Source organism: Halichoeres trimaculatus, unplaced genomic scaffold (genome assembly GCF_033239565.1).
Source record: "Halichoeres trimaculatus isolate MK-OKI-2021-1 unplaced genomic scaffold, fHalTri1.1 fHalTri1_scaffold_16, whole genome shotgun sequence".
NCBI classification, from domain to species: Eukaryota; Metazoa; Chordata; class Actinopteri; order Labriformes; family Labridae; genus Halichoeres; species Halichoeres trimaculatus.
In genome coordinates this window covers 31,236,967-31,262,390 of record NW_027437194.1, presented here as the reverse complement: position 1 = coordinate 31,262,390, position 25,424 = coordinate 31,236,967, and the positions used below count along the sequence as shown (strand labels likewise).

The following is a 25,424-nucleotide window of genomic DNA, read 5'->3' as shown; positions in this document are numbered from 1 at the left end:
TGAAGTTGAGAAGGTGAAAGCCAGTGAAATAATGTTTAGACTTTAAAGGAAATTTTTTTTTTGTTTGTTTGGTTTTTTTTCTCTAAAGGGCAGATTTGTGGCAAAGCATGCTCTTTTGAATTTTATTGAATAACCCCACACTCTACCCGTTTTTCTTTGCATTCAATAAAACCACCCATCTGTTCTCTCCCCCTTTTCCCTTTCACTTATCACGTGTTTAATAGTTGTCTTGGTTTCTATTTTACATGGATCTGTAATTTCAACAATAAGTCTTTTTGAAGTCTGCTCTGCACAATTGTCTGCAGGCTTTTTATTCCAATGTTAATAAGCTGTTTTCAGTTGGTTGACCCTTGAACTTATTCTGCTTTGTGTTTGTGTCTTTATTTTGCTTGTGAGGGATTAGACTCACTTGCTTCAAGGATGCAAACCCCGGAGATCAATGAATATCAACCATAGACTAGTTAAAACAAGTGTGCAGCATTTTTACCTGTGTCCTTCTCTCATCGCCGGGTGGCAGCACTGCGCCTTCACAATGGTTCTAAGTGCCCATGAATACGCGAGGAAGAGCTAAGCATCAGTAAATAAACTCAGCTAGCTAAATCTTCATTCCTAAAACGTGAATATCTTCATCCAACACCTTTTACCCGAGGCACAATGCCTCGCTATGCGCAGCTGGTGATGGGCCCGGCGGGCAGCGGAAAGGTGAGCTATCAGGGCCCCAGATCCACGCTCTGACATACTTTATTACGCAATCCGGCTACGGAGCTATGCTAAGGCATGAGGCTATCATGTTTTTCACATCGACCATGGTTCAAGTAACAGTTTTCCCTAATTTGCTTTATGTTAAAGTTTTATTTTTCATTTCAGAGTACTTACTGCTCCACCATGGTTCAACATTCAGAGGCCATAAACCGATCAGTGCAGGTGGTCAACCTGGACCCAGCAGCAGAGCACTTTGACTACCCTGTCATGGCAGGTGAATAGAGTATCTTTTTACTACAGACAATATGATTTCATCCTAAAATTTTGATTAATCTTAACCTTTTATAATTCAGAACAGAAAGAAGTATTCATAGAGGTTGTGTAATGTCATATTCATATTGAGTGTAATGATGTTTAAAGTCAAAATAAAGTGTATTTCACTTGACACTTATAACTATTCACGTTATTTAGGTTATAAAAAAGAAATGGATAAAAAAAGATAAACCAGTTCATAACAAACTGAACTCTGACCTTTGGTTGAGCCCCTTTGGCTACAATCTCAACATTAGAGATGCGTACTGTTAAGTCTTGGTTTCCTTGTCCTCAGATATCCGCGAGTTGATCCAGGTGGATGATGTAATGGAAGATCAAACTCTCAGATTTGGCCCTAATGGGGGCCTTGTTTTCTGCATGGAGTACTTTGCCAACAACTTCAACTGGCTGGAGGAAAGCCTGGGGCACGTGGAAGATGACTATATACTGTTTGACTGCCCAGGTATGCATCTTTGCAGAGGAATGTTAAACTTATGGAGGATGGTTTGTTTAACTTGGCTTGCTATGTCATTTTAAGAGACATTATAGCAGTGTCCAAACTCCTAAACATCTGTGTTTATCAGGTTTTTGGCATGCACCCTATGTTGTCAGGTCAAATAGAACTTTACACACACCTCTCGGTGATGCGGCAGTTGGTGGAGCAGCTCCAGCAGTGGGAGTTTCGGGTGTGTGGGGTCTTTCTGGTGGACTCACAGTTTATGGTGGAGTCTTTTAAGGTATGTGACAAGTATCCCATTATGTTAAACTCCTCTATTCATTCTTGCATCTGATTTCAAAGTGCACTTAATGGACTAACTGATAGCTTTCTTACTCTTTCAATTGCAGTTCATCTCAGGAGTACTGACTGCCCTCAGTGCCATGGTGTCATTAGAGATTCCTCAAGTTAACATCATGACAAAAATGGACCTGCTGAGTCCCAAAGCCAAAAAGGAAATAGAAAAGTAAGTTTCATAACAAAACATCACTGTTAAATGTGTTAAATGTTCAGTAACAAAGCTGGAATTGATAGGGGGAGTTTTATTAGTTTTGTAGTTTTTGTGGTCTTAAATGTAATACTGAAACAATCTCTAATATTTGCCCATTTACTGTTTTAGAAAAGTAGACCTGAAGTTTTCAAACTTCATCATGCAGCATTTAAATCCTAAATCTTAAAAATTTATCACATCATTTTTTGCTCTGTAGCACTTTGAAATTACTTAAATGTAAAGTGCACTAGAAAGAAACCTTGTATTATTATTATTATTATTATTATTATTTTATTGTTATTATTATTGTTATTGTTATTATTTGCTCTCTTTATCTCCAGGTACCTGGACCCAGACATGTATTCAATGATGGAGGATAACTCAGATACCATCAGAAGCACAAAGTTCAAGAAGCTGACAAAGGCCATCTGTGAACTTGTATGTGAAGCCACTTTGGGTTTCATTTTTGACCATGTGTCGAATGTTTCCAACAAAACTCCTTCTGCCTGTCTGTGTCTACAGATTGATGACTACAGCATGGTTAGATTCCTGCCTTTTGACCGTACAGATGAGGAAGGTGTAAACATAGTTCTACAATACATTGACTTCTCAATACAGTATGGAGAGGACCTGGAATTCAAGGAGCCAAAGGTAGGACAAAAAATACAACATGCCAAATGATTCCTATGCATTTTTTTGCTGTGCTATGACTTGGTGATACATATCTTTTTTTTCTGAAGGAGGTTGAAGAGGAGCCAGGAAACCTAAACTATGATGAGGCTTTTCAGGACTGTGGGGGCAACTGAAGATTTAAATACCGCATGGATTTCTGCAAGGGACTTGAAAATGTATCATCAACAACAGTGACAAATAAGAAAGCAACAACACAGAGGACATGTGACTGCAAGAATGGGAAAAAGGGACACATGCAGGATAAAAGCAGATTCCAAATGTGATGACTGTTTCATCATGTGTCTTCAAAAGTTTTGTCATGTGATGCTTTGCTGTCTCAAGAAACAAGATTTCAACCAACTTATGTTTTAGTATTTTTTACAACATTGTCAAAGTTAAAAATATGTTTAGTAAATTAATTGATTTATTTGTTAAATAAAATATTAACCCAAAAGCAAACATTTAGAAATTTTATTTATGATACTTCTGTTACAATAAAATTAGTCAGAGTGCAAAGGCAGCAAATAATTAATATGTAGAGAGAGGGATTGAAAAAATTTTCATCAAATATAAGTGTAGCAAGTTTACTTATAAGGGTGGCAGTACCTTTTTTGTTGTGCATTTGCAGGGAGGAAAAGAAAACAATTACACAATTGTACTCAAAGTAGTTCTATTTTGTAGCTTTTAGAATCTGTAGTTAACTTGTTGAAACAGAAAGGATACTAGCTGACCATCAACAGTGTGACTGCAGTTACACCCAGTGATCAGGTGAACTAACATACAAAAGAAGAAGAACGTGCTGCTTATGTTGAAACCACAAGCCAACTTCAAAGGGCTACAACCTGGTTTTGATAAGTACAAGCGACCCTGCAAATTGCACATTTCGTTGTACTCATCAGGCTGTGACTTGATGTAAGAGACCCTCAATGAAGTGCAATGGAAAAAAATATATCCAGGAACTTCAATTTAAATGTGTATTGTCATCTTCTCTTGGATTGTTTCAAAGCAGTTACTTTTTAATTATACTCAAGTAGATTTTTTTGACTGATTATTCTATTTTTATCAAAGTAATTGTACTTGTTTTTTGAGTGGACTATTTTAGCACTGTTTTTCTGCGTTTGCGGAGAGAGCTGGTTTTTGGCGCCCTCGTGTGGCAGCCACGCTTCATGACACTCAGCCACTTCCTGTACAGCTGAAGGGTGGGACAGGCGGAAGTCGGGCTCTGCGGTGTTAATATTTTCTCCGACTTGAGCGGTTGGACTGATATTTATCAATCAACATGCCGGTGAGTGTTTATTAATCTTAACGGTTAACCTGGAGCTCCCATGCAAACTTTTCAGTGGCAGATACCTGCTACATAACACCTTTTTCCTGCCGCCTTGGCCTACGAGCTAAAGCTAGCTTTGATGACGAGTCTCGTTAGCATTCTCGGCTAGCTTCAGTTTTATGCAATTCATTGACGCCTGGCGTGTCTTGGAAATCAAATCCTCCGTTTAAATTTGTCTTAACACTTTGTTCAGTAACTATTGTTTGTGACACTGTGTGGTATCAGTGTATCATCATATCGCTCTGTAGCAGAGGTGACAGGAGCAGGACTGTCCGTGATGCTAACTGACAGGACTGTTTCCAGCTCTTTCTTCTCTGTAAATGTTCGTGACTTTCCCCCTTTCTTCCCAGGCTTATCACTCCAGCTTGATGATCCCTGAAACCAGGCTGGTGGGGAATATGGCTTTGCTTCCCCTCAAAACCCAGTTTAAGGGGCCAGCCAGAGGAGACGGTAAGGCTATATGTTTTCTATTTCAAGTAATCGTTGCTAAAATACCTATGCAAATACAAATATGTTTTGTTGAAGTTGGGTATTTTTCTCTCGTTTTAATTATTTCACTTATGACCTGTATTTAATTACCATGTGTTGCTCATTTCCTGATGCATGTATGAATATCACTTCCATAAAAGGGCCTGATACTGCACATTAAACTTCCTCTGTGATGTCTGGTGACACACCGCCTCTAACTTTTAAAGTGCATAAGAGGCTTTGTCGCATTATGTTAAGAATATTTGGTTTAACGTCACAATTAGTAAAACAGATAATACGTTTTCAGGTGGCATAGAGGTGCGATGACATAATTTTGCATCTGCAAAAACATAAAGTATGTGCACTGGCCTCCCTTCAGGCTGTTGGAGCTGATTTGCTATAGCGCTGCATGTTACTTTGGGGTGTTTTTCAGATGATGTCAAGTCCACCAATAACATTTTATACCTGAACACAGCACACTGATGTACTGTACACTGATAAAGAAACTGCCCCCAAGCAAAATGTGTGTTTTTGAATGCACAGATTAAATGTCTGGTTTGAATTCTGATGTTATATTTACTAGTTGCTATTTTCTCATTTCAGGCATAGACTCTGACATCATTGATGAGGCAATTTACTACTTCAAGGCCAATGTTTTCTTTAAGAACTATGAAATTAAGGTGAGAAATGAACTATCTCTTGTACCAGACAGAAGATAAAGATACTTAACCCAGTTCCCAACCTCTAAAGTACTCTTGTTCCTGTTGCTGTTTCCTTTCCTACATCTCCTCGTCCCTACTCTTGCAGCAGCTGTATTTTTGTCTTCAACATGCCCCAGCTTGCGGTTTCTAAGTTCCTCCAGCTATGCATAGTTGCTTGGGATTTTTTTTGACCTTTTACAATTCAGAACAAGCTGGAACTGCACTTACATTCCCTGGTACACTTCTCAGAATAGACCTTTTTTTTGTTCAGTCCTCAGTATGTTGTCCTGTAATTTGTATTTGTTTTGTGTCTTTCAGAATGAGGCTGACAGGACGCTGATCTATGTCACACTGTACATCTCTGAATGCCTAAAGAAGCTACAGAAGGTACAAGGCTGAGTTATTTCATGTTCAGAGATCACGGCAGTGAAAGTCTGCTCTTTACGTTATCTTGTTAATAAAAATATTTGCAGAAAAAATTGACAGGCTTGGGCTAAAAAAGGAGATGAAGACCCAGATGGGCTTATCAATGACTTGTATTCATGGATCATTAATCAAAGATAGAACCTGTTGGGTTTTACCCTCAGACAGATAGATGTAATGACTTCCTGTCATTAAAACAGATAAAGTTATTGCAGTAATGTATCTGTTGCTCCTTACAGTGCAGTTCCAGAAACCAAGGAGAAAAAGAGATGTACACTCTTGGCATCTCTAACTTCCCAATTCCTGGAGAACCTGGCTTCCCTCTCAATGCCATGTACATCAAACCAGCAAACAAGCAGGAGGAAGGTAAAGGACTCACACCTTAAACTGGGCTCTTTAGGGTTACCACAAACCTCTCATGGCTTTCTGTTTTTAGTGGTTTAGAATTGAGATCCTGCAGCCTTTACTCTGTCCCTTCATCACTTTCCACGTCTCACATTTCATTTGTTTTCTTGGCTGAAGTAATATCAAGCCAAAATAGCGATGTTGACTCAGGCCTCATCAGCTAAAAGTAGGAAACGCTGTTTCAGGCTTGCTCGGTGTCTCTAAACCCAGTTCAAAGTTAGTCACTCAGAACTGTTGTTTACATTTTTGTAATCGTCTGCAAAGAAATGCAGCGGCTTCAATCTCAGTGAGTCTGAGTTGAAAAGCCATAAACGTATCAGCCTGTAAAGATTAGATGCAGCTTTTCTCACAGTAAAATCATCAAACAGTAGTTAATGATGACAGCGGCTCTGTTGGTAAGACTGGTTATCTGACCTTTTCCAGACACTATGAGGGCGTACCTGCAGCAGATCCGCCAGGAGACTGGTTTGAGGCTATGTGACCGTGTGTTCGACCCCCAGACAGACAAACCTAGCAAGGTGAGTTCAGTCTCTTAAGAATTAAAAGTGCATCAGGTCGTTTTAATTAATCCCGACAGGGTGAAAACCATGTCACATGAATAGCTTTAGACATGCTGGGTGACATTAAGCTGCACCCAGAGGCTTTTTTTATGGGAAGATGGAATTAGAAGGTTTGGCTGGTTTATTTCACAAAGCCTTACAATCTTTTTATTTCTTTTTAATGTGAATAAATGTCATCAGCTGTCTCAATAGATATGTTAGGCTTAGACTTCCTGTTCCAAATGTATCCTAAAAGTAAAGGAACATGTTTTCTGGAGCCTTTTAACCAATGTACCAAGTGGTTCCCTCTTGTTCTTATACATCTTGCGATGGGGAACTTTGGTAGTTGAAGCTTCAGGCATCAATCCTCACATTGTGTTTGTGTCTTTCAGTGGTGGGTGTGCTTTGTCAAGAAGCAGTTCATGAACAAAAGCCTCTCAGCTCCTGGACAGTGAACAACTCAGGATCCAAAGTTTCTATTCTACACCTGCAACAGGGATGGGTGGATGGGTGGGTGGATTTCTCTTTGATTTGGGGTGGAAGAGGTTTGCTTTTGTGTTGCCAAGATGATTTTATACTCTCTGTTTAAAGATGTTTTGTCTGACTGTTGACAATATTGAGCTGGTGCTTAATTCAATAAAGCAATCATAGAGATTGGAAAAAAAGAAAAAGAAATGAGCCACTGTTTTCCTTTCTGGATAGTTGGCACATATTCATCAGCTTGCCCAAAGTGGGGGCTAGTCGTGGCCTAATGTACATTTTCATTGCACCTCTGCACCACAGTGACCACCAAAACATCAAACTATAGGCAGAGGGGGTTGAAGCAGACACAGACACTGACACACATGTAAAGAGGCCCAGAGGAGACGGTTGAGCAGGATCCCTGTAAAGAATGACATTTTATTTTTTAGGAAAATCCTACAAACTTCCTTTAAAAAATGAAAAAACACCTTGTGGAAATGTTTCTTACATCACTATACTGTAGTGACAGGAAGATATTATTGGGCTGAATTGTGTTCAAGTCCTCTTTCTTTTCTGAAAAGTTTAGTTTTCATTAGTTATTAGATGTTAAAAACAGGGTTTTATGTCACATTGAATGATGATTCACAGCTGACAGCACAGTCTTTTTGGGAATAGTAATATATACCAAGACAGAGAGCAAAGAAGAGATTCAAATTTTATTCACCCGGCTCCATTCAGATTCTCTGAGTTCCTTGTTGTCTCCTCTGAGCTTGTACACACATAGCCGGGTATTTTCAGCTGTGACATATACAAACAAAAAACCATGAAACCGTAGTTTCCCAAAATCTTCACTTTGACCAGAGTTTTCAGAAAACTTTGTTTTTAGTGACACAAAACTGCTGTTTCATTTTTACAGTAAAAGTATAAAAACATATGGGGTTTCCCAAGTACTCAGCTATGTGTGGACATGGCCTCTACTGTGCAAACTCTGGCTGCCAATGGCTGCACCTGTGATGGAGGCAATTTGGCTTCAAAACCATACAATGGTAAAAAAAAAAAATGGAGCCCCGCTGTACACTCTGTATACAGTGTTATCAACACACCACCAATAACAGATTGTCTGTACACATTTATTATTATAGAGCGAACTACAACAAGAACAGAGGACACCATAAAAGTGATCAGTAAAAAGATATTTATTGGTTTATTCTTTGGTTTGTCCTTAGCAGGTCTGTCTGAATGTAAAAGAAGCAGTCAGTTGCAGTCCTTATGAAGACGGGTTTCCTTTGCTGGTAGTTAAAGTTAAGGCAGTGCTGGGTGATGAGTTTCCCCTTCAGGGAAAAGAAGACCACTTTCTCTGCATGCAGGGAAAGCAAAACCAGTGTTTGTGTATTTCCAGATCTTTGTGAGGCTGTGAACACCTCAGAATTGCATAACCAATGAAAGAACTGTGAGGTGGGTTGGCTCAGTGTGGCAGGTTGAAAAGAAAAACCTTTCTAAAAGTCAAACTTTAAATAAATAGGTAAACATAAAGCGTTTGGGGCGTTTCACAGAGGGAGGAAGTGCTCAAAAACATCTGACATTATGTACATGATTGAGAAATAAAAAGGTGTATAAATCATCCTGCTGTGAGTGAGGAGGCTGCTGCCTGACCAGAAATGGCATCTTGTAAAGCTGAACAGCAGAACAGTAAACAAGTACCTTTACAGCATGTATGCTGAACAGCTGGATTAATGTCAACCAAAAACATTCTTGGAACTGTAGAATATGAAACAGGGGGATGTGGGGTTGAAATTGAGTATTCCTCCTTGGGATTGGCTCGCTGATGGTGATAAATGTGTGCCCCGGGTTCATCTCGACGACTTAAGTGTTGCCTCTTGTCAGATCCTCTGTGCAGTTTCCAACCTGAAACAACAGAAACAATTCAGCCGATCAGTTTTCATCATGAGTAATCAGCATGTCAAACAGCAGAGCTTATTTTTGTATAAAACCAATGTGGGTCAGTGTTTCCAGTGAGCAGGCTCAAAAAATGCCCTAAGCTACTTTTATTGTCGCTGTGCTCTCAGTGGGAAGGGTTAGGGTTAGGGTTAGGGTTTTTATCTGAGAGCAGATCAGACAGCTGCAGACAGCACTGACTGTCTCATTGAAACGCATGGGAGTGCGCAGATGCGCACGGATAAGATGGAGTGAATCGTCAGCGATCTGTTACTTATAAAGAAAAAAAAGCTCAGGAACATGTCTGTATAAACCTTCAATGTGAGTTATTTGTCTAATTTTTATATCGAGATGTTCACATTTAATATCAAAACATCACACAAACAATTTTGACACAATCATTTATTTTTCGTTTTTCCATTTTTAAAACCAGGACAGAAAATCGTGATTTTCTGTTTTCCCTTGGTGAAAAAACACAAAACAAAAATGATAAGCCAATCAGATGAGGCCGCGGTCATGACACTGCTCATCTGTGATTGGCCAAGACTGTGTCAAGGGAAGCTACCCCGTCTTTGGCCTCAAACCAATCAAATCACAGTATCGTCATCATCAAGCCACTGAATGAAATCAGGGAGGTTAGCACATTAGCAGTGTGCATGAAGCCGTCGGTTGTGCGTTTGAGTGGGCGGTTGAATGAATTAATAAGATGTTTAAGCTAAATCAAGAGGACAATGTACGTGTGTGAATGAGTGAGTGAGGGTGGGAGAGTGAAGGGTGTGTGTCGGTGTTCAAAGTAAGTAAAACAAGCGCTCTCTGGGCGCTCTAACAGGTCGCTCCGTTACATGAAATAGCGATATACAAACTGCAACATAGTCTTTTATGTACCACACCCCCTAAAAAATCATACAGATGAGAGGCTTTGTCTCACTTGGCTTCCTCAAAAAATAAATAAATAAATAAATAAAAAATCCCCACGCCACTGATAGCACTGGGACAGCTCCATCACTGCAGTAGGATATACGCTTCTGAACTTCCGTACTATATTCCACGAAGAAGAAACTTCCACTTTGCTTTTCTCGAAATTATGAGATCCTGTTCTCGTAATTAACACAGGGCTCTCCGATTCTGCTCTATGATTTTATTAGCAAATAAAAACGGTCTGTCTGGATGTAAAAGAAGCAGTTTGGTCCCAGGCGCTATTCTAAACTTTCAGCAAACTTTATATTCAGATTGTTTAGTTTATTTATTTCTTCTACTGAAGAACACTGCATTTTTTTTTTTTTTTTTTCCGTTGCTAGGCGCTACCCAAGTAGCTGCCTGTTGCAGCAGCTCTCTCGTCTTTGTCTGTTTCTTGTCATTTTTTTCGTCTCTTTTTCGTCATCTTTGTATTTGGAGTGGATCATCACTTTGTATGGTTCATTGTCGGTCGCGGACACCAAACTTTTTGTGGCTTCGGCGATATTTTTGACTACTTTTGGCTGCATTGTTTACATGCGAACTCAGCTGTTAGCAGCCTGTAGCATGCCAATGCTAACTAGTGTAGGGCTTGATGATTTCCCTCGAGCTGAGGAGGAGGAGGTGAGGACGACGTGCCGGTTCTCGGGTGTGAGCTGGGAGATGACAAGGTGGACCTGTCCTTCCATCCATCGTTGTTGGGAACGTGGGATCTCGCTCCGGGGGATGGACGAGCTAGCTGTGCTAACCCAGCGGCATCGTGCTGTTCACGGACGTGGCTGACGGAGCTGACATCGGACGCCGGCGACACATCGGAGGAGCTTCGCCTGCTGCGAGCAGACAGGATCCAGGAGACAGAGACTGAACAGACTGCTGGGGAGGCTCAGTCCTGGACCCTGTGGAGGTGGAGACTGGCTGGACTGGAGAGTGGTGGACGAGTGGTGGACGGGAAGTCGTCATCTATTTTCTTGTGGACCTTTTTGCACTTTCTATACTCTTTCTTACTTTTGTTTTCTTAAATGCTGCGGTGACTCCTGAATTTCCCCTCGGGGATAAATAAAGTATTTTCTATTCTATTCTATTCTATTCTATTCTATTCTATTCAATACTGCAGCTAGTGGTTTGTTTTCCCCCACAGCGCAACTTTATGTGCATGGAAGTGTATGTGCAATGACATGACTTAGGTAATCAAGTAACAGCAAGAATTGCTGATATTTACCATATTTACTTGGGGTTATATAGAAATACATTAAAAACATGAGCAGCAATCAATGTCACAATTTTTTTCACATGTTCCAAAAAATGTATCAGTATTTGCACTTTCATAAATCCTGACAAATAATCAAATGTACCTTGTAGTTCATTAGTCAAATGCCATCTCTTGACTCCTACGCACACAGCGGGCCACCTTCTTCTTAAAAACACCTGTAGGATCCTCCCTCCACTCTTTCTGCAGGATATAACACACATGAAAAACAATAAGCAGTTTGATTGAGTCTGGTATCAGGTTCGATCTAAATACTCCAGTACTCAGTCAGCATATAAAGCATCTGCAAACTAACCCCAGCTATAGAGGTTTTTCTCTTGACAGAATGGACACTTACAGCTGCATCTACATTTGCAGGAGAGTCTCCATTAGGGTCTGCCAACATAGAGATGACACTGATCATGATGGTCTCTACTGTATGGATCGGCAGCCAGCGCTCCTCAGGCTTCTCATAGCCGTACTTGTCCTCACCAGGTTCATGTAGGATGGAGATGCAGACATCGCCGTTTTTGGCCACTGGCATTTGATAGAGAAGCAAGCGGGAAAAAAATTATGTTTGTTCTTTAAGAGGATATGACCCGCTTTCACATATTTTTAACTGGGATATAAAGTAACAATGCTGGATGTATGCACTAAATCTGCACAAAACTATGCAGATTTTCAAACTGCTGCATTTTCACATGTTTTAGATATTCATGAATCTATGTCTAAAATAGTGGAAAAAAAATCCTAACAAGATCTTTTGACACTTGCTGGAATGATGAGGTCATCACATAAGGCTCTTCTAACTGGTTCATGATTCGTTTTAGGGACCTTAAACACTAAGGTCTGCATTTGTCTCTGCCCCTGACAGGCCTTCAGAGGGCTGGCCAATTAGAGTGAAGAGGGTCTGTGGAGCAAGGTTCCTTAAAGAGACAGCAGCTTCAATAACGTGTTTCTGACAGAAGCTGAACCATGGGATTTCTAAGACACCAGGGAGTAAAAAAATAAGGATTCTTTTTAAACCATAAATTGTGTGATGCTACTACAGAGGTACAAGAGGGACAGTATACAGCCCAAAGCTCTCGTTTGAATATTGTAAGGGCAAACTAAATACATTTTCTCATGAACCAGAGGAGACTGGCGGTTTTGTCAGAAGTAATAGACCCTCCAAATGTAGCTCCACTATAATTTAGTCTGTTATAATCTACAATGATGTTTTTTTCTGCTCCCAACTTTTAAATACGTTTTTCTTATTAACCTGTTTGCCAATTTGATTTTTGATTAATGGTAACTTCTTCACAAAGTCAAAATATTGCCCTTATCAGTGTTAACAGGCAGTATGCAACCTTTTTGACAGCAGACCAAGATATAATACCTGGAGACTTTCTTCAGTATCAATAAATTAGTGGCCTTCGGGCTAGTTTTTACCATTTGGATGCCAGATTTCTGTGATAAACTTCATCTTGGGTGGCCTCAGAGGATAATCACATGGGAAGGTCAGACTTGCTTTGAAGAATCCGCCTTCACTGAACAGGTTGGTGGTGAGGATAAGAAATGGGGATTATAGGCAGATAAGCTGTGAAATCGGAGCTGCCAGTGACTGATAGCTCATTCTTAAATAACAATACTCACAATAATGTGTCTTGGGGCCCTATGACCACCACCTCCCATTGATAAATGTCATCATCATCTACAAGACCTGCAGAGAAGCCTTCCACTGGGTTCTTGTTGAGCTCTGAAATTAGAGTTGTAATTACTCAGACTTTTAATTTGATGTGATAGTGCAGAAGTAGGTCAAACAAAGTAGTTGATTATGTATGTACAGTAAAGCTATGGGATCTTCCTTTGAGTCGACTGATTTCAGGTGCGCGATAGCATCTTGTGTTGAAATCAAAGCACGTTTCAAAAACACCACAATCAACCTGCTTTAAGTGTACCTCTGAGTGTGTGTGTGTGTGTGTGTGTGTGTGTGTGTGTGTGTGTGTGTGTGTGTGAGTGTGTGTGTGTGTGTGTGTGTGTGTGTGTGTGTGTGTGTGTGTGTGTTGTAGTAGTAGTAGTCGTAGTAGTAGTAGTAATAGAAGTAGTTGTGGTCGGGTAGAGGTAGTTATTGAGCAACAGAAGCCAGACTGAGTCATAGCCTCACAGAAAGCTGTCTGATACTGTGCACGTGCGCAATTTTTTTTTTGTCAGGAGCTGAATCTGAACGCAAGAAATAAGTCATTAAAATAAGTCATAAAAATAACACAGCAGCTAAACATAGGCGCGAATCTTTCATGGGTTAATCCAATATAGCAAAACACGCCCAAGAAGTAGCAGTTAGCCAACTCACCCGCTAGCTGTTTACGAAGTAACAGCGAGGACTGATCCGTCATTTTGTGGCTGTATTTTTTTTTTCAACTTAATGATACCAACTATCTGTCAAACACGGCTAAATTAAACATTAGGCACACAAGGTAGAAGAGTGTCAATGTTTTCTGCTCCGTCCGTCCGTCTGTCTATGACAATACTTGCTAAAAACATGAGTCAAAAGTGGTACATTATTTAAACCCTCAGAGAAACCTCTCAGGCGAGCTTATCTAAGAACTTGATAAAAGACTTTATAAACGCATAATTTAAACTAAAATAGAGGTTAAACATATGGCTGTGGCTTTTCTGACGTGTATTTGAATTTTTAATAGTTTTTTAATAGTTTTGTTTAAATGAACATCACAAATACATGAGGCACCTGCGAGGCTTAGCACAGGGAACAATATACCCTGGATTTGTGGTCTTCTTCGTGTAACCTCATAGCAGACTTAATCCTCTGCGGTACACTGCTGCCCTCCACAGCTTGAATTGAGTAATGCATGCTCTTGTTTCTGTTATACTCATGAGCTGTGTCCCAATTCAGGGGCTGCAGCCTACGGAGGCTGGATTTGAAGACCGATTACGTCACAGCGGTGCGTCGGAGGCTGTCCCAATACGGAGGCTCCTCCAAATGCGGCCGACGAATCTGTCCTCCGTTTTGGGGGCCGCGAAGGACGGGTTTGGTGAATCCTTCATAGCCTCACATATCCCAAGATTCATTGCGTATGAATGCCGAACATGATGGACACGGCCGAACTCCAAAAGGAGTCCTGATTTATACAGATATGAAGGATTTCTGGCAACAACTATGTGATTGTGTTTCTAAAACGTGAAAGAATATTTTGTTTTTCTGTGTGAAAATGTGTTGTTTGGGCTCTTTTCAAGTAATATACAGTGGAAAAACAGTTCTTTATGAATCTTCTCATTATTTTATAAAAATATGTCCATAAATGTAAATTCTCTTGGGAAAAAAATTTACTTGGAGTTTTTATTTATTTATTTATGTATTTTTCACAGGGAATTCACAAAAGACATTAAATCATTTCAGCAGCTTTTATTTTATACTTATTTATTTATCATCCCCCCAGCACTTGATCAAATGTTGAAAATGTACGTTGTTGCCTTACTCTCATGTAAATGGTAGATCTATACTCTATCAATAGGGATAATAATAATACAAATGATATAATGATAAAAATGATGATAATAATAATGATAATAATAATAACAACGTAAAGTAATTAAAAGATAGTAAAAATCATCCTGTTTAAATGTGAGGTTTTGGTTTACGTGTGTTTAAAAGTAATGTAAGCCTGACAGGTGAGGGCGGTGCTGTGTGACGTCGAGGGTGACAAACGGGAAATGCTTCGTAGACCAGACCGTCTCAATTCAGTTCGGCCTTTGCGGTCTTCGCAGGCTATAAAGGCCGGGTCCTCCGAAGGCTACAGCCTCCGTAGGCTGCAGCCCCTGAATTGGGACACAGCTATAAACTGGCTGTTTCCCAAAGCCTCGGTACCTTGCCTTGCCTTGGTCTGATGTGGGCGTGGGGTGGGCGTGGGCAGGCATCCACATAACCAGTCGCTGCCCAAGTGCTGTTCCAATGTTCATGTCCTCCGGAGGCATAGTCCTCCGTTTGATTAGCATGTGGCTAATTGACCTGGGGTGCGTCTCAATGCGTTAACTTCGTGCTTCCTCCGTCCTCTCTCCTCCACGACACCGGAAGTACTTTCCCAGTCGCCATTTTGAAGACCGTCCCAAAGCGATAATTGCGCTCAGAGGAGAGAGGAGAGAGGAGAGAGGAGACTGATCGGAGGAGCTATGATCGAGGAGACACGAGAGCCGGCTTTGCGGAAGTCTTTTCACTGACCAACACGCCCCCATATGGAATATCACTCTCTGATTGGACGCTGCAGCAGCTCAGACTTCACATGGAACTTCACAAACACAACAGAGTTTAATGAGAGAAAAGACGAGCTGAGGACAGGCACTGAGGATCGTTCAGAAACTGATCATAAATCTGGTAATAAAGTGTTTGCTGTGAGTTTAAAGCACAAAACACTGAACACAACCATCATCAAATCAATATAACAGAGGATTAATACAGAAAACTGACTGATCAATAATATCTTCCTGAGACACTAAGGTGGATTATATTAATATATTAATATAATAATATAACCTTTATCTGATCATGAACTGAAGCTTCAGAGTTCATGATCAGATGGGCTCAAGATAAAGGATAAATAATTCATAAATAATCTTACAATTAGGCATTTTACAGGAAAAGTGATCCGTGAGCTTCTAAACAGCTCACAGAATAAACAGAGAGCAGGTTTTCTTCATGGTAACGTTTAACTGGTTAAAGGAACAGACAAATCTCTGTTACTGTTTCTGTTTGAACAGCGTTATTACAGCGCACATGCCCAGACACACAAACAGCTGTTAGAGCTGACTGACAAATGATCCAGAGGTGATCAGCTGATGCCGTCATCACTGAAACACATTGCTTCACGTGACACTCCGAAGGAGAGGATGTCCCATTGCTCTAAAAACCAATCTCCTCCATCCTCTCTCCTCTCTTTATTTCCTCGCGTCTCTCCCATGCATATCTGGTGGGAGGGACTAAGACGCAAGAGAACGACGCAAGTGGAGGAAGGAAGGATGGAACTTTGGAGCTTTGGAACGCACCCTAAGGATACACTGGTGTATCCTTTGCTGCCTTGCCATGGCTTTAAATACCCAACATGCAACGGGTGAATCTACAAAAAAGGAAAAAAAAAAATGGAAGGAAAAGACACACCAGAGAGAGAGACGCTCCAGCAGAGGTGCTCGGTAAATCCCAATGTAAATGTTAGTAACAAAATACACCTCTGAAAATAACAACTTGTACCATGTCCACCACTTAACTTTTTTGTGTGTCACTCACGTAACTATAATTACTGAGAAGCCGCACCTGCAGAGTGTCAATGATGTTACAATAAAAAAGCAAAAAGCGTACAAAAGCGGCAAGCCATAACAATATTTTTAGTCGCTTTTAGTCCTCCCATGTTTGTATAAACTTTCAAAGCACTGTCCACAGTGCAACACGTTATGTGAGACAATGTAACTCCAATTACATATGCATTGGTGACAGGAATCTGATGGTAAAATATGCCTTTGTAGGCTGTTCCATTAGCTTCTCCTTTTGAGCAGAGGCAGGACATTTGCCTTGGATTGGTAGGAAGTGGCTTCGGAGGCACTGCCTTCAAAGGCAAGGCAAGGCAAGGCAAGGCAAGGTACCTGGGCTTTGGTAAACAGCCTGTGTCCCAATTCAGGGGCTGCAGCCTACAGAGGCTGGATTTGAAGACCAATTATGTTACAGCGGTGCGTCGGAGGCTGTCCCAATACGGAGGCTCCTCCAAATGCAGCCAACGAATCCGTCCTCCGTTTCGAGGGCTGTGAAGGACAGGTTTGGTGAATCCTTCATAGCCTCACATATCCCAAGATTCATTGTGCATGAACGCCGAACATGATGGACATGGCCAAACTCCAAAAGGAGTCCTGTTTTATCCAGATATGAAGGATACCTGGCAACAACGACCAGACCGTCTCAATTCAGTTTGGCCTTTGCGATCTACACAGGCTACAAAGGCCGGGTCCTCTGAAGGCTACAGCCTACGGAGGCTGCAGCCCCTGAATTGGGACACAGCTCATGACTGAAAAAAAAAATAAAATAAATACTGTCTCTTTCTACAGTCTATGGTCAAGATGCTCAACGCGTATAGTTTTGTACATTATGCCAGGGGAAAGAATTATCGTCAAATCACTCAACAGTTCTCCAGTGGCCGTAATAACAACTGTATCTATGTAGCACCTTTAAAAAATAGTTTAAAAATTATCAATTTTGCCAAATGAATAAAATTTTGAAAAAGTGAATCATGTGAATACTTTCTGGATGCACTGTGTATAGATCATTATACAGAACTGGTTCAAATTCAAAGTTGGAATTTGAGTGAAATTTAAATCTTACATGGGGAAAAACTTTTCCCTAGTGCCATTCAGTGATTAAAAAATGTAACCACGTTAATCTTTACTCAGTTATTAAAAATTATTTATCACACATTTGCCTTGGTCTAAATAAAGTCTATAAAGAAAATGTTTAATGTGTGCTACTGAAATGCACATATTGAAGCTTTATGTGAATATATTTGCATTTTATTGTAATGAAAAGGAAAAATGCATTCATTTTTGACATGAGTATCATAAAAACGGTTTACATCAGACCTTGTTCACAGGCCCTGGCGAAAGTGGTGCATTTGCCCCTGCAGAGAGAGATGTACTTGGTGGTTTTTTTTTGTTTGTTTGTTTGTTTTGTTTTGTTTTGTTTTTTTGTGTAAGGGAAAAAGTGGACAGTCATATGACTTGAGGTATGTCTATACAAACGAACAGAATAAGGAAACGGAGGCATGTCACAGTTTCACAGTCCTTATTGTGTAACTACCTCCTTTTGCACTGTGGACCAAGTCAGGTCTTACACATTTTAACATGAGTCAGGGTTGCCTATGTGGCTTTAACAGAGCTTGAGCCTCCTCTGCTGGTCAGAGGTTTTAAATATCCGCATTTAATAAAAATAAGTCTTGAAAAATCATTTATTTGTGTCAGTGGAACACCAGGAATAAAGAGACAGCCAAAGAGGCATGTGCAGGTGATTGGTGTTTTTAACTCTTCACCAGAAGCTTTACATTAGTTCCAGGATTTTTAATAACGTTTTATCAGCTGTTAAAATTATAAGCTTCATGTCACAAATGATGCAGATGACTGTTTTTTCACCTGGTTTTGCAAGCAGTTGGTCAGAGTGGAATTTTTTGGACTGGACTTGTTCTGATGACAAAATAAAGCCTATGTTAAATGACTTTTGATTTGAAAACTTCACAAACACCACATTTTTGTTGTATGCCATTTGCTTTCTTTGAGCTAACACTTATATTCTCCCTCGTCCTCCTTAGCTTTGCAAATTCATTTTCAGATGTGTTACCTAAAAGAGCTGAATACCCATAAACTCTTGGACATGTTATTTGTTTGTGTTATTTACTGTGGAAAAGTTAATATCAATTTGCACATCTTAATAACACTGTTTATAGGGCTGTTATGGTCCTATGGTCCAATCTACACAATATAAACACTAAAAAGAACGAAAAAAATATATTCAGTATATCCGCTGCAAAGCTGCAAAGCTGCAAAGCTGCATACTAGTTGACCAATCCGAACCGCGCATGCCATGCGTGGTTCGGATTGGTACATGAGTCCATCCAATCCACTGTCTCCCTCGCTTCGCACCGTCATGCCCATGGTCCCACCTTATCCTTCCCCACTACCCCTCTCATGTCAGCTAGCTCCTCAGCTACCGAAGTGTCATGGAGCCAGAGAAGACCGAAACCAGGAAGCTGTTACTGTTACCCTCCACAGGGAAAGGAAGAAAACAAAATAGTTTCAAGGAAAAGGCTGAAGCAAGGAAGAATTATGAGCGATACAGGTACCAAACAAAGACTGAATATTGGAGAAATGTACGACCGGTGGAAAAAGCTGCAGAGGGATTTGGGACTGAAGACTGACGCTGAGACAGCTGAGTTTCTGTTGAACAGGTAATGACTTTGTTTACCACAGTGGGAGATGTCAGCTGAATAACTCTGGTTAGTCTGAGCCTGTACTGGCTAATGACTGAACGCTGCTCAGAACGAGTCGGCTCTGTCAATAGATTTTAGCATAAGTTAGCCACACATCTTTAACATTGTAAACTGAGCTGGTGAAGACACGCCGAGAAAGGTAAAACCTCGCCTACAGTCCGCTCTGCTCTGATCAGCTGGCAGTGGCAACGTCAGACCTGCATTGCTGGCTGATTCATGGTTTTGAACGCGCCGGTCCAATTGAAAAAGCTACCACTGTATGTTACAAGGAGGGTGACTGTCTTGTTTGTTACATCTTCTGCCAGCCGGCTTCTTGCTCTGTCGGTTGGGGGCGTGTTATTAGAAGGCGAAGAAGGACGATACGAGCTGGGGGGTGGGATCTTGGAACACGGAGGGGAGGGGTGAGTGAGGCTGTGTTTTTCAAATGCGTCTCATCAGCCAAACTGGCTTTCAGATCATAGACCATAGCTTAAAAGGCAGGGTTGGCAGTCCTGAAAAACTATCATGAATTTTCAATGGAGCATCTCGTAAGGACTCCTCCTAGCCCCCCCCCCCCCAAAACAACGCTCGCGCTCACATGCACGAGCGCCGCTGATACAAATAGTACATGTACATTTTCTCTTGGACTTACTAAATATCACAATTTTGTTTCGCTTGTCAGAGCCCCTGTGGTAAGAGTTTATTAGACTCTGCCCCAGACTACAGCCCAGAGTCAAGTACCTCATCGGGTCAGGGAACAGGCCCGAGGTCGAGCGAGAGGGGCAGTAGTTAGAGGCAGGGAAACAGAAAAGGAAAAGAAAGCCTCTGCTTTTGTTTTCTTGCTGTGTTTAGCCAGAGGAGCGGTTACCAGTAATCAGGGTATGGGTAGTTTCTCTGCCATTCTTCTGCTGAGTGCGAACCTGTACACCGCTAAACCCGGGAACATGCATTGAGTCAGGGGCAGTGTCCTACTCCACCAGGAGTAGGGCAAAACGGCAGGACAGGGTTTGATTGGTTTAACAGATTGGCTCCTAATCGATGTGATTGGTTGAAATGTATACATATATATATATCTATATATATCTATATATCTATCTCTCTCTCTCTCTCTCTCTCTCTCTCTCTCTCTATATATATATATATATATATATATATATATATATATATGGATATATATATAGATAGATAGATAGATAGATAGATAGATAGATAGATAGATAGATAGAATTTATTGTCATTGTGACATGTAAAATGCACAACGAAATTTAAAAGTGCCATACAGTATATATATATATATATATATATATATATATATATATATATATATATATATATATATATATATATATCTGTGTTGTTCTCACATTAATGCTTTCCTATTGGTCAGACTTCAGCTGTCAGCACTGGAAGAGATGATCTGACTGTGTTTGGAGCTCAGAGCTTACTGCCATCTTTTCAAGTTCCCAAAAGAGAGTGAAAGTTGAGCCAAGCTTCACCCTTGTTTAGGAAAAAGCTTTATCTGTTTGGCTTTTTTTTCCACTTTTGTTGTGTTTTTTTCTTTCTCTGTGCTATGTCCGCTATCATAGCTGCTCAGGATAGCTTATTCCATGTGCTATTATCAACATGCAAAGTCACTTGTGCACCGGGGCACTGTGATTGGCTGACGTAACCACGTCCACTCTCCTCCCAGAAACGTCCTGAAACAACCAAAACATTAATATCCAGGCAGAGGAGAGGGTTGAGGCAGGGACAGACACTGACACACATGTATAGAGAGGCCCATAGGAGACGACTGAGCAGGGTTATTCCTGTAAAAGTTGACATTGTATTATTTTAGGAAAATCCTGCAGACTCCACCTTCAAGACCACAGCCTTTTGAGGACAAAATCTGCTGTAAAATGTGGATTCTTAGGGTAATGGAAGAAAAAAGTCAAGAGGTAGACCCATAAAACACTGGTGCTGAGCTGTATGATTACTGCATGGGGCGATCCTTGACCCAAATCAAGGCCATTACTGGAGCCAACTGCAGCCCAATAACCATCAGATGCCATCTGAGAGAGAAGAGCTTTAAGAACAAAACATGTCATCGAAAGCCTCGTCTCCTTCAATGCCACAAACTTGCCATTTAGACTTTTTCAGAGAGCATCAAACATGGGACGCTGAAAGGTGAAGAAAGTTTGATTCTCTGAGGAGAAAAAATTGAACCTTGATGTCCTGATGGCTTTAACGTGACTGACATGATGAGGAGATCCTACTAGAGATGTTTCAACGGCGGCACAGTGGCGGGGGCACCATCATGATCTGGGGTGTTTTCCTTCAATAGATTAATGGAGCTTCAGGCCTTGTCCACATGTAGCCAGTTATTTTAAAAAACAACCCCACCCCCACCCCCAATTTGATTTTAAGAATACTTTCATCCACACACAGCGGGTAAATCCACCGAAAAGTACGGCTCTAGGGATGTCAAACCCATGTTTGGCAGTGTTTTTCAGACATGTCAGCCAATCAGAATGAGCCTCCTTCACTAAGATGTGATGTTTGAGAATCAAAGCTCTGCATACCAGCATCCACACGAAACCATGAAACTGGAGTCTTCTAAAATCTTCACTTTGGCCGGAGCTTTAAAAAAGAAACAGTGACGCAAAGCTGCGGTTTGTGTGGATGACAGGCGTAAACGTATACAATTTTATGCAGTTTCCCAAGTACCCGGCTATGTGTGGACATTGCCTCAGGTTGGTCAGGAGCGTCAAACGGCAGTAAACAGTGGAGCTCCTCTTCACTAAGTCCTTCTTTGAAACTATCTGTATTTTAGAGGCTTTTCAGCTTTTGATCAGCTGATGGACAGATATTTCACTGTATTTCTTTTTCATTCTTTCTTTGTTTCACTCCCATTTCTTGGTTTTGCATTTTGAAATTCTAATTACACCCTTTTTAAGATCCAACAGTGGAAAATGTGAATTCTTGCGGTTTTTCACTTGGTCTTTCAATTTTGACTAGGTGTGTATATTGACCTCTGGAGTTTAGTGCACAGAAACAGAAAGCTATCTTTCTTTGATACCAGAGGTAAATGATGCTACTCCCTGATACCCTGAAGTTTAAAATAGTTTAAAGGAAAAATCCTCATATTTCCTCTTCTGGTGTTTTAGAAACCCTTAATTTCACCCTCTTTCAGAAACACTTTGTTTTAGCCGCTGTCTCTTTAAGAGTCCCTCTGCCCTTTGATTGGCCAGCTCTCTAGAGGCCTCTCAGGGGCAGAGCTTTGGGCAGACCTTAGTGTTTGAGGTCTTTCCCTCCATTGTGTCATAAACCAGTAGAGGATCCTTATGTGACTAACTCATAATTTCAAAAAGTCTCGTGAAGACCCCGTGCTATTTTGAGAACACTTTACTGACAGATTCAGAGATTTCTACTGCATGTGAGCAGGGAGATAAATCATACTGTGGTAAATGTGTGTGTGTGTGTGTGTGTGTGTGTGTGTGTGTGTGTGTGTGTGTGTGTGTGTGTGTGTGTGTGTGTGTGTGTGTGTGTGTGTGTGAAGCTTGCTTGTGTGAGTGCTGACCTCTCTTGTTCACAGATTTATATCACTGACTAGCCTCTTTGTTGAGGACTCCTCTCCAATCATGCAAACAACTCACTTCAGACAGTGAGTCACATTAAACTGAAGCACACAAATAAAAACATCTACTTAGGAAGGTTCCACTTCCCACCTACAGAAATCAGAGTTGTTATGTAACTGAGTTCGAGTTCCTTTACAGCGCCAAATCCAACACTTGTTTCCAAGGAGACAGGTAGATGTCCAAATTTTCACGGAGTACAGAAACTTCCTGGAGTCAGCAGACTGCAGAGAAGTGAGGTGGGTGATCAGAAACACTGGATCTGAAGTTCTGGTGACTAGGAACATCCCTTGTTCAACAGTCTCCTCTGTGTGTACTACATAACACAAGCCTCACATCATGCTCACACCGTACGTTGAAGACTTGGTACACTATTCCAACAGCACAAAAATACATGGACCATTTAACGCAGTGCACGACACAAATACTTACACAAAGTACAAACTGCATGGTGCACTGTTTTTTACACAGTGTTTATACCATTATTCTGTGCTCTCCTTTCATCCATTTGCTCCACACTCGGTGGATCTTCATGGACTTCCTTAAAGGTAGAGTCTTCAGGATATTCCCTAAAAATTAAGCTTTTATAGGAATAATCCAGCTCAATCGCCTCCTATGGGTCTCTATACATGTGTGTCAGTGTCTGTGTCTGCCTCAACCCCCTCCTCTGCCTGTATGTTGATGTTTTGGCTGTGTTGGGACATTTCTGGGCAGACAGTAGACGTGGTTACCTCAGCCAATCACAGCACACCTAGTGTGCAAGTGACTTTGCGTTTTCATGATTGCAAGTTGAGAAGAAGATATTCAGAGCAGATGTGATAGTGGACATAGCACAGAGACAGGAAAAACCCAAAAATGGTAAAAATCAACAAACAGATAAAGCTTTTTCCAAAACAACAGTGAAGTAACGGAAATCCCTGCAGACCTTTACTTTAAATGCCTGAGTAAAATTACCATAATAACATAATAACATATAATGAGAGAACAACATCTCAGCTTTCACAAACCATTGAAATGTATCTATTTGTGCAAACCATTTAGAAATAACAGTCATTCAAAGTGCGCTTTCACACGTGTCAGCCCTGACACTTTCAGAGTTAAAGGATTGAGGAAATTCACCAACTGGTGATGTCACAAATTGAGCAAATCTCGAGTTGATACTGGTGAATTCTCACATGGGTTTTGAACAAACTGTTTAGAGCATCTTGAAATCTCATCAACACATTTACCTTAATGGGTTGCATGATGGCGCAACGCTTAGCGCCGCAGCCTCACAACAAGAAGGTCACCAGTTCGACCCCCGGCTTGGCCAGTGGGTCTTTCTGTGTGGAGTTTGCATGTTCTCACCGTGCATGCGTGGGTTCTCTCCGGGTCCTCCGGCTTCCTCTCACAGTCCAAAAACATGCTCATCAGGTTAATTGAGCACTCTAAATTGCCAATAGGTGTGAGTGTGTCTGTCTGTCTCTTGACTGGCAACCAGTCCAGGGTGTACCATGCCTCTTGACCAATAACAGCTGGGACAGGCTCCAGACACAACCCTGAATAGGGTAAGTGATTAAGAAAATGAATGAATGAACATTTACCTTAATATTTAAAACTTTGTCTATGAAAAGTATTGAGCGCCACATTTTGGCTGAATATTTATTTTTTAAGAGCTAAGCCCCCCTAAAGTCGCCCCTGGTGTGTGGAGATGAAGTATAGGTTTATAACATTCAAGTAGAAGTCTGATCAGTTTCTGTATCTCAAAGTGAGTCTCAGTCTTCAGAGGGTTAACAGAGAGTGCAGTGCCTTTCTACATGTTTTTCTTCCTGTTCTTTACTTCTCTAAACCCAGAGCTGCTATAAAACGAACGGTTCCTGCTTGTGTTTGCATGTGAGTGAACTTCCTCCTGACAGGCACACTTGCTGAAGCGCATCCTCTGCTGCTCTGCCTCTCGGTCTGTTCCTTTAAAAGCAGGCAGCCCACGCCTCGAAAAGCGGCTTGTTCCGGCTTGCCCCTTTACATCTTTTTATCCTTGCTCACAACAATCAAATAGTGCCCCTCATCCTTCATCCTCTCGTAACGCGTGAGTATTTCAGTCGAACGGAGTGATGGTAAGCTAAAGCCGGTTTCGGGGTTGGTATGGAGAAAGCGTAGCGGTGCGGCAGCTCCGTGCAGCCCGGCGGTGAGGCTGAGGCGCAGTTCAGGCTCCATCACTGGCGGAGCGATACCACCATCTCCTCTCAGCGCTGGTTTGTCAGACGGAGAGTGTGTGGCTCACTGTACCTGAGTGAACGTGTCTGTCATATGCTCGCGGAAAGGGGGGCAGAAGATCAAAACTGGATCAAGGGAACTGTGTCTAATGCTGTCAAATGCAGTGCTGGAGTGTTCCCGCGTCCACAGCTTTCTCTCCAGGCTGGCAGCTGCGGGGTTTCTGCATCTGATGAAGATTTTTGCTGTTTATTTTGATGCGCCTCTGTGGATGAATATGTTTATTCTGGAGCTGCGGTGTAGCGCGTGAGGTAAGTCACTTATCCAGAGGTGCGCTACTTTCTCTTTTTGCTTTTGTTTGACGTATGTAATGCCTCTGGTGATTTGATCATAGAAAAAGGCTTCTGCCCTTGTTTTTGTTCCCTTCAGTTTAAAATTAGGTTCCTCTGTGGCTGCTCAAATATTCTGGAATAATCTCGAATAACACATAACTCTTG

General features: G+C 41.2%; 4 protein-coding genes across 7 annotated transcripts in view; 3 read left to right on the top strand and 1 right to left on the bottom strand.

The window, feature by feature from the left end:
- Positions 1-518: 518 nt before the first annotated feature.
- Positions 519-3,149, top strand: gpn3 (GPN-loop GTPase 3). The gene is made up of 8 exons (XM_074690494.1): positions 519-702; positions 868-976; positions 1,310-1,477; positions 1,627-1,751; positions 1,861-1,976; positions 2,342-2,438; positions 2,523-2,651; positions 2,741-3,149. The coding sequence occupies exons 1-8, from the start codon at positions 655-657 to the stop codon at positions 2,804-2,806; spliced, it is 858 nt and encodes a 285-aa protein (XP_074546595.1). The 5' UTR covers positions 519-654; the 3' UTR covers positions 2,807-3,149.
- Positions 3,150-3,801: 652 nt separating this feature from the next.
- arpc3 (actin related protein 2/3 complex, subunit 3) lies at positions 3,802-7,170 on the top strand. Its single transcript, XM_074690478.1, has 7 exons — positions 3,802-3,957; positions 4,350-4,449; positions 5,071-5,147; positions 5,487-5,555; positions 5,831-5,957; positions 6,420-6,514; positions 6,928-7,170. The coding sequence occupies exons 1-7, from the start codon at positions 3,952-3,954 to the stop codon at positions 6,988-6,990; spliced, it is 537 nt and encodes a 178-aa protein (XP_074546579.1). The 5' UTR covers positions 3,802-3,951; the 3' UTR covers positions 6,991-7,170.
- A 998-nt stretch (positions 7,171-8,168) lies between these two features.
- On the bottom strand, positions 8,169-13,748 carry LOC141805421 (ubiquitin-conjugating enzyme E2 G1-like). The gene is made up of 6 exons (XM_074690479.1): positions 13,465-13,748; positions 12,768-12,870; positions 12,564-12,661; positions 11,491-11,669; positions 11,239-11,336; positions 8,169-8,902 (listed from the first exon to the last, which is right to left on the bottom strand). Exons 1-5 carry the CDS (start codon positions 13,505-13,507, stop codon positions 11,250-11,252), a joined length of 510 nt encoding a protein of 169 aa, XP_074546580.1. The 5' UTR covers positions 13,508-13,748; the 3' UTR covers positions 8,169-8,902; positions 11,239-11,249.
- A 10,916-nt stretch (positions 13,749-24,664) lies between these two features.
- rc3h2 (ring finger and CCCH-type domains 2) overlaps positions 24,665-25,424 on the top strand; it is a 45,770-nt gene continuing 45,010 nt past the window's right edge. The window contains exon 1 of one of the 4 annotated variants that reach the window (XM_074690336.1): positions 24,665-25,238. The gene's annotated coding sequence lies outside the window, so the exon portion shown is untranslated. The remainder of the gene's footprint in view (positions 25,239-25,424) is intronic. The other 3 variants (XM_074690334.1, XM_074690333.1, XM_074690335.1) reach the window with 3 other exon arrangements.